Source organism: Prionailurus bengalensis, chromosome B1 (genome assembly GCF_016509475.1).
Source record: "Prionailurus bengalensis isolate Pbe53 chromosome B1, Fcat_Pben_1.1_paternal_pri, whole genome shotgun sequence".
NCBI classification, from domain to species: Eukaryota; Metazoa; Chordata; class Mammalia; order Carnivora; family Felidae; genus Prionailurus; species Prionailurus bengalensis.
Genome location: NC_057344.1, coordinates 43,658,315 through 43,676,872, shown reverse-complemented (window position 1 = coordinate 43,676,872; position 18,558 = coordinate 43,658,315). Strand labels below are relative to the sequence as shown.

The 18,558-nt window shown below is 38.0% G+C and overlaps 1 protein-coding gene across 4 annotated transcripts in view; it reads left to right on the top strand.

The window, feature by feature from the left end:
• ADAM32 (ADAM metallopeptidase domain 32) overlaps nucleotides 1-18,558 on the top strand; it is a 192,474-nt gene that overhangs the window by 35,503 nt on the left and 138,413 nt on the right. For all 4 annotated transcript variants that reach the window (XM_043563673.1, XM_043563695.1, XM_043563684.1 and 1 more), the window contains 3 exons: nucleotides 1,070-1,138; nucleotides 3,967-4,038; nucleotides 4,244-4,410. In XM_043563673.1, the coding sequence (XP_043419608.1) occupies nucleotides 1,070-1,138; nucleotides 3,967-4,038; nucleotides 4,244-4,410 (308 nt within the window). The remainder of the gene's footprint in view (nucleotides 1-1,069; nucleotides 1,139-3,966; nucleotides 4,039-4,243; nucleotides 4,411-18,558) is intronic.

Sequence of the window (18,558 nt, the reverse complement as noted above, 5' to 3'; positions counted from 1 at the left end):
CAGCTCACTTGATCATGGTGAATTCTTTTAATGTACTGTTGGATTTGTTTTGCTAGTATCTTATTTAGAATTTTTGCATCTATGTTCATCAGGGATGTTGGCCTATAATTCTCCTTTTTTAATGGGGTCCTTGTCTGGCTTTGGAATCAATGCTACCCTTGTAGAAGGAGTTTGGATGTTTTCCTTCCATTTCGATTTTTTTGGAACAGTTTGAGAAGAACAGGTATTAAGTCTTCTTTAAATGTCTTGTAGAATTCCCCTGGGAAACATACGTGGCCTTTTTGGGAGATTTTTTTTTGTTGGGAGATTTTTGGTTACTGAATCAGTTTCTTTGATAGTTATGGGTCTGTTCAAATTTTCTATTTCTTCCTGTTTCAGTTTTGGTAGTTTGTATGTTTCTAGGAATTTGTCCATTTCTTCCAGAGTGCCCAATTTGTTGGCAATTGTAATATGTTTATGCAATGGAATATTCAGCCTTAAAAAAGAAGGAAATCTTCCCATCTGTGAAAACATTGATGAACCTGGAGGATGTTATGCTAAGTGAAGTAAGCCATGCACAGAAAGACAAATAATATATGATCTCACTTATATGTGTTATCTAAAATAGTCAAACTCAGAGCCAAGGAATAAAATGGTAGTTGCCAGGACCTGAGGACAGGGAGAAATGGTGAAATGTTGGCCAAATGGTACTAAGTTTCAGTTATACAAGATAAGTAAGTTCTGGAGATTTAATATACAGTAATATGACTATAGTTAACAGTAGCATATTGTAAACTTGAAATTTCCTGAGTGTTGATCTTACAGGTTCTCATCACACACACACACACACACACACACACACACACACAGAAAATTGTAGCTATGTGAGGTGGATATGTTTAATTAGCTTGATTGTGGCAATTATTTCACTATATGTGTATATATGAACATCTGATCTTATACATTAAATACGTATAATTTTTATTTGTCAATTATTCCTCAGTAAAGTGGGAAAATGATTTTAAAAGCTCAGGATAAACAATTTATGAAAATTTTATATGCTTTTAAGTGTTCTTTATCTTTTTTCTAGTCACAATCAACTGTTCCGGATTTAATCCCTCTTTATCTAGAGATGCATATTGTGGTGGATAAAGCTTTGGTATGTGTTTTTCTTTTTCTTTGCTGTAAATATTTGGTGTGAATGCATGACTATCCCTAGCTAAAAAGGAATTTAAAAATTCCAAATTTTAGACCACATGTCAGAGAGAGAACAGTGAAAAAACTTGCAAACTGAAAAGCCAAATACTCAAAATTATATAATTGTTTTATTTTTATTTTTTAATTTACATCCAAGTTAGTTAAGTTAACATGTAGTGCAATAATGATTTCAGGAGTAGAACCCACTGATTCATCCCCTATGTATAATACTCTGTGCTCATCCCAACAAGTGTCTTCCTCAATGCCCCTTGCCCATTTAGCCATCCCCCACCCACAATCCTTCTAGGAATCCACAGTTTGTTCTCTATATTTAAAGAGTATCTTATGTTTTATCCCTCTCCCTATGTTTATACTATTTTTGCTTCCCTTCCCCTATGTTCATCTGTTTTGAATCTTAAATTCCACATGAGTGAAGTCATATATTTGTCTTTCTCTAACTAATTTCGTTTAGCATAATACCCTCTAGTTCCATCCATGTTGTTGCAAAATGCAAGATTTCATTCTTTTTGATTGCCAAGTAATACTCCACTATGTATGTATGTATGAATCTATCTATCTATCTATCTATCTATCATCTATCTATCTACCATATCTTCTTTATCCATTCATCTGTCAGTGAACATTTGGGCTCTTTCCACATTGGCTGTTGTTGATAGAGCTGCTGTAAACATTGCGGTGCATATGTCCCTTTGAAACAGAACACCTGTATTCTTTGCATACATACCTAGTAGTGCAATTGCTGGGTCATAGGGTAGTTCTATTTTTAGTTTTTTGGGGAACTTCCATACTGCTTTCCAGAGTGGCTGCCCCAGTTTCCATTCCCACCAGCAGTGCAAAAGGGTTCCTCTTTCTCCTCATCCTCTCCAGCATCTGTTGTTGACTGAGTTGTTCATTTTAGCCATTCTGACAGGTGTGAGGTGGTATCTCATTGTGGTTTTGATTTGCATTTCTCTGATGATGAGTGATGTTGAGCAATTTTTCATGTGTCTGTTAGCCATCTGAATGTCTTCTTATGAAAAGCGTCTATGTCTTTTGCCCATTTCTTCACTGGATTATTTGTTTTTTTTTTTGTGTTGAGTTTGATAAGTTCTTGGGGGCACCTGGGTGGCTCAGTAAGTTAAGTGTCTGGCTCTGGCTCAAGTCATGATCTTGTGGTTCATGGGTTCCACGAATCCATGGGCGCTATGCTGGCAGCTCAGAGCCTGAACCCTTCTTTGGATTCTGTGTCTCCCTCTCTCTCTGCCCCTCCCCTGCTCGCTTTCTCTCTCTCTCTCTTAAAAATAAATAAACATTAAAAATTTTTAAAGAGATTGCTTTGGCTATTCAGTGTCTTTTCTGGTTCCATACAAATATTAGGATTGTTTGCTCTGGCTCTGTGAAGAATGCTGGTATTATTTTGATAGGTATTGCATGGAGTATGTAGATTGCTTAGGGTAGTATTGATGTTTTAACAATATTTGTTCCTCCAATCCATGAGCATGGAATATTTTTCCATTTTTTGTGTCTTCTTCAATTTCTTTCATGAGCTTTCTACAGTTTCAGTGTATAGATTTTTCACCTCTTTGGTTAGATTTATTCCTAGGTATTTTATGGATTTTGATGCAATTGTAAATGGGATCAATTCCTTGATTTCTCTTTCTGTTGCTTCATTATTGGTTTATAGGAATGCAACCAATTTCTGTGCATTGATTTTATATCCTGCGACTTTGCTGAATTCATGGATCAGCTCTAGCAGTTTGTTGGTGGAATCTTTTGGGTTTTCCATATAGAGTATCATGTCACCTGCGAGAGTGCAAGTTTGACCTCCTGGCCGATTTGGATGCTTTTTATTTGTGTTGTCTGATTGCAGAGACTAAGACTTACAATACTATGTTGAATAAGAGTGGTGAGAGTGGACATCAAGGGATGCTGTACTTTAGAGAGATGATTTATAGATACGGAATTTGACATTGGCACATTCCACAAAGTTTATTCAGATTTCAGCAGTTGTATATACACTCATTTATATGTGTGTGTGTGTGTGTGTGTGTGTGTGTGTGTGTAGTTTTATGCAGTAGGGCCACTTATGTAGCCTTATGTAATCACTGTCACAATCAAGACACTCAATAGTACCATCACTAATAAGACTCTCTCATGTTCTAACTTCATTGTCACATTTGTTTCTCCCTGCCTCCCTACACTTCTTAACCACTGGCAGTCACTAATTTGTTCTCGATCCCTTGGTTTCAGGAACATTGCATAAATGTTACCTTGTGGTATATATCCTTTTGAGATTTTTTAATACTCAGCATATTTTCTTAAATTTTATCCAGTTTAGTGAGTTACTTTTTATTACTGAACAGTATTACATGTTATGAATGTACCACAATTTGTTTAACCGGTTAACGACTGAAGGACATATGAGTTGCTTCCAGTTTTTGGCTAATAGGAATAAAACTGTTATGGACATTTATGTATAGATTTTTTGTGAGCATCAGTTTTTATTTCTTTAGGATAAATGCCCAGGAGTGCAATTGCTGGATCATATGGTCAGTACATTATTTGTTTTGAAAGAAGCTGTTAAACTTTCCAGAATGGCTGTATGATTTTACATTCCCACCGGCATATTTGAGTGGTCCAATTTATATTTATTTTTTTATTGTTACTATCTTATTTTGCACTGATCTAACTCCCAAGCAGTCTCAAACTTTTGAGAGTAGATGGAGAGTATATCTCAAACATACTGCACAACAGATTGTATTTCAATTTAAAATTAATTTTGTTTTTCAGTATGATTACTTGGGCTCTGAAAGCATGATAGTAACAAATAAAATCATCGAAATTATTGGCCTTGTAAATGCAGTAAGTATTTTCCTTTTCATACTAGTTAGAAAAATTTATACTAGTTTTGAAATTATAATTGGCAATTAATTTAACGTGGCATTTCTGAATAATTAAGCCATCTGTATAGACTGAGCGTGGATTTGTCAATGCATTGAATTAATTTCATGGTTATTGTAAAATAACAAAGATTAATTTTTCATGTATTTACCTCTTTTGTCTTTAGATGTTTGCCCAATTTAAAGTTACTATTGTGCTGTCATCGTTGGAGTTATGGTCAGATAACAATAAGATTTCTACAGTTGGTGAGGCAGATGAAGTATTGCATAGATTTTTAGAATGGAAAAAGTCCTATCTTTCTCTAAGACCTCATGATATTGCATATCTATTCATGTAAGAATAATATTTCAGTATTCTTAGAAAACAAAGATCTATGACAATGATGTAGCTTAATTTAGGGAATTTTTATTCAGTTCTGATTATTCATACATTATTATATACTTCATTCAGGCATCATACTCTCTGGTTGTCAGTAAAAAAAAAAACTTGCCAAAATTTATCTCTATGCATATTAACCTTTTACTAATGAGATTGATATTTCAATAGGTTAAACAATTTCAGGACTCTTGGATCTGGTGGTGTCTCTCAGGTTGAACCCACAGGTTTTAACTCCAGAGCCCATAATCTTAACCACTACCTAAAAAAATGGGACTTATCTTGTGAAGTTTATATTTTTGTTATGAAGTTATGATCAAAGGCTTGGTAAAGTAGGTTAAAAATAGTTTATCCTAATGGATTTTCTGCATTATTTTATTTTATTTTATTTATTTTATTTTTTTAAAATTTACATCCAAATTAGTTAGCATATAGTGCAGCAATGATTTCAGGAGTAGATTCCTTAGTGCCCCTTACCCATTTAGCCCATCCCCCCTCCCACAACCCCTCCAGTAACCCTCAGTTTGTTCTCCATATTTATGAGTCTCTTCTGTTTTGTCCCCCTACTTGTTTTTATATTATTTTTTGTTTCCCTTCCCTTATGTTCATCTGTTTTGTCTCTTAAAGTCCTCATATGAGTGAAGTCATATGATACTTGTCTTTCTCTGATTGACTAATTTCACTTACCATAATACCCTCCAGTTCCATCCATGTAGTTGCAAATGGCAAGATTTCATTCTTTTTGATTGCCGAGTAATACTCCATTGTATATATATATACACCACATCTTCTTTATCCATTCATCCATCGATGGACATTTGGGCTCCTTCCCTACTTTCGCTATTGTTGATAGTGCTGCTATAAACATGGGGATGCATGTGTCCCTTCGAAACAGCACACCTGTGTCCCGTGGACAAAAGCCTAGTAGTGCAATTGTTGGGTCATAGGGTAGTTCTATTTTTAGTTTTTTGAGGAACCTCCATATGTTTTCCAGAGTGGCTGCACCAGCTTGCATTCCCACAAACAATGCAAAAGAGATTCTCTTTCTCCGCATCCTCACCAACATCTGTTGTTGCCTGAGTTGTTAATATTAGCCATTCTGACAAGTGTGAGGTGGTATCTCATTATGGTTTTAAATTGTATTTCCCTGATGATGAGTGATGTGGAGCATTTTTTCATGTGTCGGTTGGCCATCTGGATGTCTTCTTTGGAGAAGTGTCTATTCATGTCATTTGCCCATTTCTTCACTGGATTTTTTGTTTTTCGGGTGTTGAATTTGATAAGTTCTTTATACATTTTGGATACTAACCCTTTATCTGATATGTCATTTGTAAATATCTTCTCCCATTCTGTCGGTTGCCTTTTAGTTTTGCTGATTATTTCTTTTGTTGTGCAGAAGCTTTTTATTTTGATGAGGTCCCAGTAGTTCATTTTTGGTTTTGTTTCCCTTGCCTCCAGAGAGAGACATGTTGAGTAAGAAGTTGCTGCAGCCAAGATCAAAGAGGTTTTTGCCTGCTTTCTCTTCAGGATTTTCATGGCTTCCTGTCTGACGTTTAGGTCTTTCATCCATTTTGAGTTTATTTTTGTGTATGGTGTAAGAAAGTGGTCCAAGTTCATTTTTCTGCATGTTGCTGTCCAGTTTTCCCAGTACCACTTGCTGAAGAGACTGTCATTATTCCATTGGATATTCTTTCCTGTTTTGTCAAAGATTAGTTGGCCATACATTTGTGGGTCCATTTCTGGGTTCTCTATTCTATTCCATTGATCTGAGTATCTGTTCTTGTGCCAGTACCATACTCTCTTGATGATTACAGCTTTGTAGAACAGCTTCAAGTCCAGGATTGTGATGCGTCCTGCTTTGGTTTTCTTTTTCAAGATTGCTTTGGCTATTCAGGGTCTTTTGGGTTCCATACAAATTTTAGGATTATTTGTTCTCGCCCTGTGAAGAATGCTGGTGTTATTTTGGTAGGGATTGCATTGAATATGTAGATTGCTTTGGGTAGTATCGACATTTTAATAATATTTGTTCTTCCTATCCAGGAGCATGGAATCTTTTTCCATTTTTTTGTGTCTTCAATTTCTTTCATAAGCTTTCTATAGTTTCAGTGTATAGATTTTTCAGCTCTTTGGTTAGATTTATTCCTAGGTATTTTATGGATTTTGGTGCAATTGTAAATGGGATAGATTCCTTGATTTCTCTTTTTGTCACTTCATTGTTGGTGTATAGGAATGTAAACGATTTCTGTGCATTGATTTTATATCCTGCAACTTTGCTGAATTCATGAATCAGTTCTAGCAGTTTGTTGGTGGAATCTTTTGGGTTTTCCATATAGAGTATCATGTCATCTGTGAAGAGTGAAAGTTTGACCTCCTTCTGGCCAATTTGGATGCCTTTTATTTCTTTGTGTTGTCTGATTACAGAGGCTAAGACTTCCAATACCATGTTGAATAACAGTGGCGAGAGTGGACATCCCTATCTTGTTCCTGACCTTAGGGGGAAAGCTCTCATTTTTTCTCTATTGAGGATGATACTAGTGTTGTATCTTTCATATATGGCTTTTATGATCTTCTATCCCTACTTTCTTGAGGGTTTTTATCAAGAAAGCATTCTATATTTTGTCAAATGCTTTCTCTGCATCTATTGAGAGGATCATATGGTTCTTATCCTTTCTTTTATTGATGTAATGAATCACACTGATTGTTTTGCAGATATTGAACCAGCCCTGCATCCCAGGTATATATCCCACTTGGTCATGGGGAATAATTTTTTTAATGTATTGTTGGATCCAGTTGGCTAATATCTTGTTGAGGCTCTTTGCATCCATGTTCATCAGGGAAATTGGTCTATAGTTCTCCTTTTTAGTGGAGTCTCTCTGGTTTTGGTATCAAGGTAGTGCTGGCTTCATGGAAAGAGTTTGGAAGTTTTCCTTCCATTTCTATTTTTTGGAACAGCTTCAAAAGTATAGGTGTTAATTCTTCCTTAAATGTTTGATAGAATTCCCCTGGAAAGCCAACCTGCCCTGGACTCTTGTTTTTTGGGAGATTTTTGATTACTAATTCGATTTCCTTACTGGTTATGGGTCTGTTCAAATTTTCTATTTCTTCTGTTTCAGTTTTGGTAGTGTATATGTTTCTAGGAATTTGTACATATCTTCCAGATTTTATTGGCATATAATTGCTCATAATATTCTCATTGTTTTTATTTTTGCTGTGTTGATTGTGATCTCTCCTCTTTCATTCTTGATTTTATTTATTTGGGTCCTTTCCTTTTTCTTTTTGATCAAACTGGCTAGGTGTTTATCAATTTTGTTAATTCTTTCAAAGAACCAGCTTCTGGTTTCATTGATCTGTTCTACTGTTTTTTTTGTTGTTGTTGTTGTTTTGATAGCATTAATTTCTGCTCTAATCTTTATTATTTCTTGTCTTCTGCTGGTTTTGGGTTTTATTTGCTGTTCTTCTTCCAGCTCTTTAAGGCGTAAGGTTAGGTTGTATATCTGAGATCTTTCTTCCTTCTTTAGGAAGGCCTGGATTGCTAATACTTTGTTCTTATGACCACCTTTGCTGCATCCCAGAGGTTTTGGATTGTGGTGCTATCATTTTCATTGGCTTCCATATACTTTTTAATTTCCTCTTTAACTTCTTGGTTAGCCCATTCATTCTTTAGTAGGATGTTCTTTACTCTCCAAGTATTTGTTACTTTTCCAAATTTTTTTCTTGTAGTCGATTTGCAGTTTCATAGCATTGTGGTCTGAAAAAATGCATGGTATGGTCTCAATCTCTTTGTACTTAGGGCTGATTCGTGTCCCAGTATATGATCTATTCTGGAGAACATTCCATGTGCACTGGAGAAGAATGTATATTCTGCTGCTTTAGGATAAAATGTTCTGAACATATCTGTTAAGTCCATCTGGTTCAGTGTGTCATTCAAAGCCATTGTTTCCTTTTGGATTTTTTGATTAGATGATCTGTCCATTCCTGTGAGTGGGGTGTTGAAGTCCCCAAATATTATGGTATTACTATCAATGAGTTTCTTTATGTTTGTGATTAATTGATTTATATATTTGGGTTCTTCCACATTTGGTGCATGAGTGTTTACAATTGTTAGGACTTCTTGGTGGATAGGCCCCTTGATTATGATATAACGCCCTTCTGCATGTCTTGATACAGTCTTTATTTTAAAGTCTAGATTGTCTGATATAAGTATGGCTACTCCGGCTTTCTTTTGTTGACCATTAGCATGATAGATGGTTCTCCATCCCCTTAGTTTGAATCTGAAGGTGTCTTTAAGCTCAAAGTGGGTCTCTTGTAAACAGCATATAGATGGATCTTGTTTTCTTATCCATTCTGTTACCCTGTGTCTTTTGATTGGAGCATTGAGTCCATTGACATTTAAAGTGAGTATGAAAGATATGAATTTATTGCCATTATGTTGCTTGTAGAGTTTCTGGTGGCATTCTCTGGTCCTTTCTAGTCTTTGTTGCTTTTGGTCTTTATTTATTTCTTTTCCCCCATCTTTTCTCCCTTCAGAGAGTCCCCATTAAAATTTCTTGCAGGGCTGGTTTAGTGGTCACAAGCTCCTTTAAGTTTTGTTTGTGTGGGAAACTTTTTATCTCTCTTTCTGTTTTGAATGACAGCCTTGCTGGATAAAGAATTCTTGGCTGCATATTTTTCTGATTCAGCACGTTGAATATATCCTGCCACTCCTTTCTGGCCTGCCAAGTTTCTGTGGATAGGTCTGCTGCAAACCTCATCTGTCTTCCCTTGTAGGTTAAGGACTTTTTTCCCCTTGATGCTTTCATGATTCTCTCCTTTCCTGAGTATAATGTGAATTTGACTGTGGTATGCTTTATTGATGGTCAGTTTCTGTTGAATCTAGTGGGGGTCTTCTGTGATTCCCGGATTTTGATGTCTGTGTCTTTCCCCATGTTGGGAAAGTTTTGTGCTAGGATTTGCTCACATAACACTTCTACCCCTATTTCTCTCTCTTCCTCTTCTGGGCTCCTATGATTCTGATGTTATTCCTTTTTAATGAGTCACTGATTTCTCTAATTCTTAAATTGTGCTCTTTTGCATTAATCTCACTCTTTTTTTCTGCTTCATTATTCTCCATAAATTTGTCCTCTATATCGCTGATTCTCTGTTCTGCCTCATCCATCCTTGGTGCCATGGCATCCATTCAAGATTGAACCTCAGTTATAACATTTTCTATTTCATCCTGACTAGCTTTTACTTCTTTCATCTCCACAGAAAGGGATTCTAATCTATTTTTTATTCCAGCTAGTATTCTTATTATTGTGATTCTAAATTCTGGTTCAGACATCTTGCTTGTATCTGTGCTGGTTAGTCCCTGGCTGTCGTTTCTTTCTGCTCTTCTTTTGGGGTGAATTTCTTCGTTTTGTCATTTTGAAGAGAGAAAAGGAATTAATGAGGTAAAAAACTGAAAATTAACAAATATTAAAATTAAAAAATTAAAAACAAATGCACACACAAAATTGAATAAATGATGCTAGATCCTAGGTGTGTTTTGGTCTGGGTGGTTTTGGAAAGGGGCTTGATACATTAGAGAAAAAATGGGAAAGAAAAAAAAAAGGAATCTTTTAAAATTTGAAAATTAAATACACTGAAGTAGACTAAAATGAAATGATGGAAGTAAAATAGAATTTGAAAAAATTTACACAAAAGTTAAAAATATAATAGAAAAAATTAAAGAAAAATAACTTTAATAACAATGATTTTTTTCTCTTTTTGTACTCAAGAAAAAGAAAAGAAACAAAAAAGAATAAAGAGAGAAAGTTGAATAGATGGATTGGCGAACAGACTGAAATACAACTGAAATTACTTTGTTTTCCTCTAGAAGTCAAACTGTGAAGCACTTTATAGTCCATACACTAAGCAGGCGATGAGACTTGTGTTCCTGAAGAGCAAGGTTGCCCAGTTGGGTGGGGCTTAGGGTAACGGCTCCATTCTTCACTAGATGGTGCTAGGAGCCTCTTGAGGTGGATTGTTGTGGTGCTTATGGGTGCATATGCACATGCATGGGAACGGTGACAATGGCGGCACCCAGCTACCCAGTCTCTAGTATTGGAACTCTGTTCTCCCTGATCAGCAATTACGCACCTGTCCTTTGCCTTCGGCCTCTGTCCACTCCCCACTTTTACATAGTCTCTGATGAAGTCCCAGGCAGCACCTCCCTCCTGAGTTTTGTCTCAGATGTGGCTGTGTTTCTCAACCCCTTACTTCTGATGGACTGTGGCTTTGACCCATTCTGCCCCTCTGCGGGAGGGTCTCACTGAATAATGGCTGGGTGTTGGCCACATCCAGGAATGTTTGTGGGACCATGCTGCCAATCCCCAGAGACTGCGGCTGGGTGTCAGCCCACCCCAGAAAAAGTTTGCAAGATAGTGTAGCAGCAGTGTTTCAGGGATTATGAAAAATCACAACACACATTTGGCACCAGGATTCACCCTTAATGACATTGTTCCAGCACCAGTGAATGTGGTTGTTCTCCCAGGTCCACTGGGGCATTGCCTTTGGGGGACCCACACAGCCTCTACCAGGTGTCCTCTCAGCAGTGGAACTGCTTCTCCCCGTGTGGCCTGAGAACCTCCTGGACCCCACTCTGCTCCTGGGGATTCAGCCTTCCCACCAGAGCACCGCCAGGCATTGAGCTGCAGAGTTTCAGACTCTGTGCTCTCCCTTTTTTATAGTCTTAATGGCATTTATTTTATTTAAGAATTTTTTTAATGTTTATTTATTTTTGAAACAGAGAGGGACAGAGCATGAACAGGGGAGGGTCAGAGAGAGAGGGAGACAGAATCTGAAGCAGGCTCCGGGCTCTGAGCTGTCAGCACAGAGCCCGACGCGGGGCTTAAACTCACAGACTGTGAGATCATGACCTGAGCCAAAGTTGGACGCTCAACCCACTGAGCCACCCAGGCGCCCCTATTGTCTTAATGGAATTTAAACCCTCTCCTTTCTCCTTTCTCCCTTTCTAGTTCAGTCCCTGTGACTGTTTCCACTTCTCCATTTTCTGTCTATCTGCTTTGGTGCGGGGGGGGGGGGCTTTTCCTGTATTCTCCCCCTGCCCCGTCTCCATCCTCTCTCCACATACAAAAGTGGCTCCCTACCCTCCGCAGCTTCTGTCTCCCCCAGTTCACCTCTCCGCACTGCATACCTACTGAACTCTGTGGTTCAGGTTGTGCAGATTGTTGTGTTAATCCTCAGACCACTTTTCTAGGTGTGCAGGATGGTTTAGTGTTGGTCTGGCTGTATTTCATGGATGCGAGACACACAAAAAACTTCCATGCTGTTCTGCCATCTTGGCCTCTCTCTGGGAAACAGTTCTTAAGGACTCATCAGACTCTGTGGCTACTCACAAGGCCTAGAACAGAGGACAGAAATGCCCAGTATTCCTGTGAAAGAGGGAATTTAACACACATCTAAGGGCCTAAGGAATTAGTTTTCAAAGACAGAGGCCATAGGTGCCATTTTGTGCTTTCCTTCTTCATTACTCTGGGTTGCTGGAATCTCTCAGAAAGAGCTTGTGTCTCATTTGGTGCCAGTTTTTATGGTTGCTACCCACGGGATACCTGTTGATCACCTGCCTCTGGTGGTCATTGGGTTTACTTTCATGGATCCTATAGGACTGTAGCTAATGGAGAAATAGTTGTTGACTGGCTATACCCCACCAGACACAGTACAGAGACAAGAAACTGAAATGCACGTCCAGTCTCTCTGTGAAAGAGGCTTATTAGTTATCTTCTTAGCTCTGGCCTAAGGGCCACATAGCTATGTACACATTGAATTAAACACACATCTGGAGACTGACTGTAATCCTCTTCAGAGACTGGGGAGGCTAGCAGGCGCCATCTTCATATCCTTCCTCTGTCCTGCCCAGGTCTTTGTTGTCTCCAAAGAGAGGAGCTTGTGCACATGTCTGATGCCTTAAGCCCAGAGGATACACCCCTTGTTAGCCCAGATTTGGTGGCCAGTGGAGCTTGTGTTCACAGGGTGAAGGGGTGGTTACAAATAAAGAAATGGTTCTTGATTGGCTATTACCCCAGGGTTCACCACAGGAGTAGACCAAAATGCCAGTCTCCCAGTCTTCTCATGAAAGGGGTACATTTGCATACATTAAAGACTTCTGTCTTAGTGTCTGGCTTCTAGTCAGCCTGAATCTAGATGCTGACTGAGATGCTCCTATTTGGGACAGTGACAGATCTTGGCATACCAACTACTGTGACCTTTTAAATTTTTTGATGTTCATTTATTTTTGAAAGAGAGAGAGAGAGAGAGAGAGAGAGAGAGTGCGAGTGGGGGAAGGGCACAGAGAGAGAGAGGGAGACACAGAATCTGAAGCAGTCTCCAGACCCTGAGGTATTAGCACAGAGCCCGACCTGGGGCTCAAACTTGTGAATCGCAAGATCATGACCTGAGCAGAAGTAGGATGCTTAACTGACTGAGCCACCCAGGTGCCCTGTAACCATTTGAAAATATTTTAAAAATAGATGTTGCTTGGAGAATCACAAAGGCTTGAGAGACTACCAGAGGTAGGACAAGATTGAATGATAATGTTTATTTTTTATTTATTTATTTTTTTATTCCTCTTAACATATTTTATTTAATTTTTATATATATATATGAAATTTATTGTCAAATTGGTTTCCATACAACACCCAGTGCTCATCCCACAAGGTGCCCTCCTCAATACCCATCACCCACCCTCTCCTCCCTCCCACCCCCCATCAACCCTCAGTTTGTTCTCAGTTTTTAACAGTCTCTTATGCTTTGGCTCTCTCCCACTCTAACCTCTTTTTTTTTTTTTCCTTCCCCTCCCCCATGGGTTCCTGTTAAGTTTCTCAGGATCCACATAAGAGTGAAACCATATGGTATCTGTCTTTCTCTGTATGGCTTATTTCACTTAGCATCACACTCTCCAGTTCCATCCACGTTGCTACAAAAGGCCATATTTCATTTTTTCTCATTGCCACGTAATATTCCATTGTGTATATAAACCACAATTTCTTTATCCATTCATCAGTTGATGGACATTTAGGCTCTTTCCATAATTTGGCTATTGTTGAGATGCTGCTATGAACATTGGGGTACAAGTGGCCCTATGCATCAGTACTCCTGTATCCTTGGATAAATTCCTAGCAGTGCTATTGCTGGGTCATAGGGTAGGTCTATTTTCAATTTTCTGAGGAACCTCCACACTGCTTTCCAGAGCGGCTGCACCAGTTTGCATTCCCACCAACAGTGCAAGAGGGTTCCCGTTTCTCCACATCCTCTCCAACATCTATAGTCTCCTGATTTGTTCATTTTGGCCACTCTGACTGGCGTGAGGTGATACCTGAGTGTGGTTTTGATTTGTATTTCCCTGATAAGGAGCGACGCTGAACATCTTTTCATGTGCCTGTTGGCCATCCGTATGTCTTCTTTAGAAAAGTGTCTATTCATGTTTTCTGCCCATTTCTTCACTGGGTTATCTGTTTTTCGGGTGTGGAGTTTGGTGAGCTCTTTATAGATTTTGGATACTAGCCCTTTGTCCGATATGTCATTTGCGAATATCTTTTCCCATTCCGTTGGTTGCCTTTTAGTTTTGTTGGTTGTTTCCTTTGCTGTGCAGAAGCTTTTGATCTTCATAAGGTCCCAGTAATTCACTTTTGCTTTTAATTCCCTTGCCTTTGGGGATGTGTCGAGTAAGAGATTGCTACGGCTGAGGTCAGAGAGGTCTTTTCCTGCTTTCTCCTCTAAGGTTTTGATGGTTTCCTGTCTCACATTTAGGTCCTTTATCCATTTTGAGTTTATTTTTGTGAATGGTGTGAGAAAGTGGTCTAGTTTCAACCTTCTGCATGTTGCTGTCCAGTTCTCCCAGCACCATTTGTTAAAGAGACTTTTTTCCATTGGATGTTCTTTCCTGCTTTGTCAAAGATGAGTTGGCCATACGTTTGTGGGTCTAGTTCTAGGGTTTCTATTCTATTCCATTGGTCTATGTGTCTGTTTTTGTGCCAATACCATGCTGTCTTGATGATTACAGCTTTGTAGTAGAGGCTAAAGTCTGGGATTGTGATGCCTCCTGGTTTGGTCTTCTTCTTCAAAATTCCTTTGGCTATTCGGGGTCTTTTGTGGTTCCATATGAATTTTAGGATTGCTTGTTCTAGTTTCGAGAAGAATGCTGGTGCAATTTTGATTGGGATTGCATTGAATGTGTAGATAGCTTTGGGTAGTATTGACATTTTGACAATATTTATTCTTCCAATCCATGAGCAAGGAATGTCTTTCCATTTCTTTAAATCTTCTTCAATTACCTTCATAAGTTTTCTATAGTTTTCAGCATACAGATCCTTTACATCTTTGGTTAGATTTATTCCTAGGTATTTTATGCTTCTTGGTGCAATTGTGAATGGGATCAGTTTCTTTATTTGTCTTTCTGTTGCTTCATTGTTAGTGTATAAGAATGCAACTGATTTCTGTACATTAATTTTGTATCCTGCAACTTTGCTGAATTCATGTATCAGTTCTAGCAGACTTTTGGTGGAGTCTATCGGATTTTCCATGTATAATATCATGTCATCTGCAAAAAGCGAAAGCTTGACTTCATCTTTGCCAGTTTTGATGCTTTTGATTTCCTTTTGTTGTCTGATTGCTGATGCTAGAACTTCCAGCACTATGTTAAACAGCAGCGGTGAGAGTGGGCATCCCTGTCGTGTTCCTGATCTCAGGGAAAAAGCTCTCAGTTTTTCCCCGTTGAGGATGATGTTAGCTGTGGGCTTTTCATAAATGGCTTTTATGATCTTTAAGTATGTTCCTTCTATCCCGACTTTCTCAAGGGTTTTTATTAAGAAAGGGTGCTGGATTTTGTCGAAGGCCTTTTCTGCATCGATTGACAGGATCATATGGTTCTTCTCTTTTTTTTGTTAATGTGATGTATCACGTTGATTGATTTGCGAATGTTGAACCAGCCCTGCATCCCAGGAATGAATCCCACTTGATCATGGTGAATAATTCTTTTTATATGCCGTTGAATTCGATTTGCTACTATCTTATGAGAATTTTTGCATCCATATTCATCAGGGATATTGGCCTGTAGTTCTCTTTTTTTACTGGGTCTCTGTCTGGTTTAGGAATCAAAGTAATACTGGCTTCATAGGATGAGTCTGGAAGTTTTCCTTCCCTTTCTATTTCTTGGAATAGCTTGAGAAGGATAGGTATTATCTCTGCTTTAAACGTCTGGTAGAACTCCCCTGGGAAGCTATCTGGTCCTGGACTCTTATTTGTTGGGAGATTTTTGATAACCGATTCAATTTCTTCGCTGGTTATGGGTCTGTTCAAGCTTTCTATTTCCTCCTGATTGAGTTTTGGAAGCGTGTGGGTGTTCAGGAATTTGTCCATTTCTTCCAGGTTGTCCAATTTGTTGGCATATAATTTTTCATAGTATTCCCTGATAATTGTTTGTATCTCTGAGGGATTGGTTGTAATGATTCCATTTTCATTCATGATTTTATCTATTTGGGTCATCTCCCTTTTCTTTTTGAGAAGCCTGGCTAGAGGTTTGTCAATTTTGTTTATTTTTTCAAAAAACCAACTCTTGGTTTCGTTGATCTGCTCTACAGTTTTTTTAGATTCTATATTGTTTATTTCTGCTCTGATCTTTATTATTTCTCTTTTTCTGCTGGGTTTAGGCTGCCTTTGCTGTTCTGCTTCTATTTCCTTTAGGTGTGCTGCTAGATTTTGTATTTGGGATTTTTCTTGTTTCTTGAGATAGGCCTGGATTGCAATGTATTTTCCTCTCAGGACTGCCTTTGCTGCATCCCAAAGCGTTTGGATTGTTGTATTTTCATTTTCGTTTGTTTCCATATATTTTTTAATTTCTTCTCTAATTGCCTGGTTGACCCACTCATTCGTTAGTAGGGTGTTCTTTAACCTCCATGCTTTTGGAGGTTTTCCAGACTTTTTTCTGTGGTTGATTTCAAGCTTCATAGCATTGTGGTCTGAAAGTATGCATGGTATAATTTCAATTCTTGTAAACTTATGAAGGGCTGTTTTGTGACCCAGTATATGATCTATCTTGGAGAATGTTCCCTGTGCACTCGAGAAGAAAGTATATTCTGTTGCTTTGGGATGCAGAGTTCTAAATATATCTGTCAAGTCCATCTGATCCAATGTAATGATAATGTTTACATCCTAAACAAGGTCACTCCTTTAAGACTGAGAAAGGTAACTGATTTATTTAATGCATAGAAACTAATACAAAGTCAAGAAAATGCAAAACAGGACTATGTTGCAAATGAAAGACCAAGATTAAATTTCAGAAAAAGATCTTAATGAAATGGTTATAAGTGATTTACCTGATAAAGACCTCAAAATAATGGTCTTAAAGATGCTGTTTGACCTCAGGAATGTATGGACAAGGTGAGAATTTCAATAAAGAGACAAAATGTAAGGAAGTACAAAATAGAAATCATACCGCTAAAGATATAACTGAATGGAAAGAGACATTAGAAGCGTTAGCAGCACATTAGATGAAGTGGAAGAAAGCATCAGTGAACTCAAAGGTCAGTGGAGCTCACCCAGTCAAAGCAGCAAATAGAAAGAAAGAAAGAAGAATAAAAGTAGTTTCTTAAAGGACTTATGGGAGAATGCCAAGCAGGCATATCAGAAGGAGAAAAGGCATTCACATTACAGGCATATCAGAAGGAGAAAAGAGTAGAAAACTTTGGTGAAGAAATAATGCCTGAAAACTTCCCTAACCTCGGGAAGGGAATAGGCATTCAGATATGGTAATTCCAGAGAGAACCAAAAAAGCCAAAGCCAAAGAGACTCACACCAAGATACATTAAAATCAAATTGTCAAAAGTTAAAGAAGAGGGAATCTTAAATGCAGCAAGAAAAAAAAAATTCCAAATTGTTACATACAAGGAAACCCCATAACACTATTAGCAGATTTTTCAGCAGAAACTTTCCAGGCCAGGAGGGAGTTGCATGATACATTTGAAGTACTGAAAGAAAAAGAATGTTTATTAGGAATACTGTACCTAGAAAAATTGAGGGAGACATAAAGAGTTTTCCAACAAGCAAAACCTAAAGGATATCGTAACCACTAGACCAGTCTTACAAGAAATGCTAAAGGGATATGTTTAAGCTAAAATGAGATGGGCACTAATTAGTAACAAGAAAACACATGAAAATATAAATCTCACTGGTAAAGGTAAAGTAATAGTAAAATCCAGGGGCACCTGGGTGGCTCAGTTGGTTAAGCATCCAACTTTGGCTGAGGTCATGATCTCACGGTTGGTGAGTTTGAGCCCCGCGTCGGACTCTGTGCTGACAGCTCAGAGCCTGGAACCTGCTTCAGATTCTGTGTCTCCCCTCTGTCTGCCCCTCCAATGCTCATGCTCTGTCTCTTTGTGTCTCTCAATAATAAATAAAAGTTAAAAAATTAAAAAAAGAAAAATCCAGATAAATCTAATGTTGTAAATGGGATGGGTTCATCACTTATAAAGATAGCAAGAACATTTAAAAACAAAGTAGTAAACACAACTGTAACTACAATAATTTTTTAAAGAATACACAAGGTCGAAAGATATAAATTGTGACATCATAAAACATGGGGGTAAAGGCAGTAAGAATGTAGAGTTAGAATGTGTTCAAAGTTAAGTTTTTAAAATTTTTTTTTAACTTTTATTTTTGAGAAACAGAGAGAGACAGAGCATGAATGGGGAGTGGCAGAGAGAAAGGGAGACACAGAATCCAAAGCAGGCTTCAGGCTTCAAGCTGTCAGCATAGAGCCTGATGCAGGGCTTGAACCCACCAACTGTGAGATCGTGACCTGAGTTGAAGTCAGATACCCAACCTACTGAGCCACCCAGGCGCCCCCTAAAGTTAAATTTTTATCACCTTAAAGTAGACTGGTACAAATATAATTTGTTTTGTGTAAGTCTCATGATAACCACAAATGTAAAACCTACAAACCTTTGTAGTATACATACAAAAGGTAACATGAAATGAATGTAAACATACCATTACAGAAAATCATCAAATTAAAAAGGAAGAGAGCAAGAGAAAGAGAAATGAACAGGGCAGTTACAAAGCAGCCATAAAACA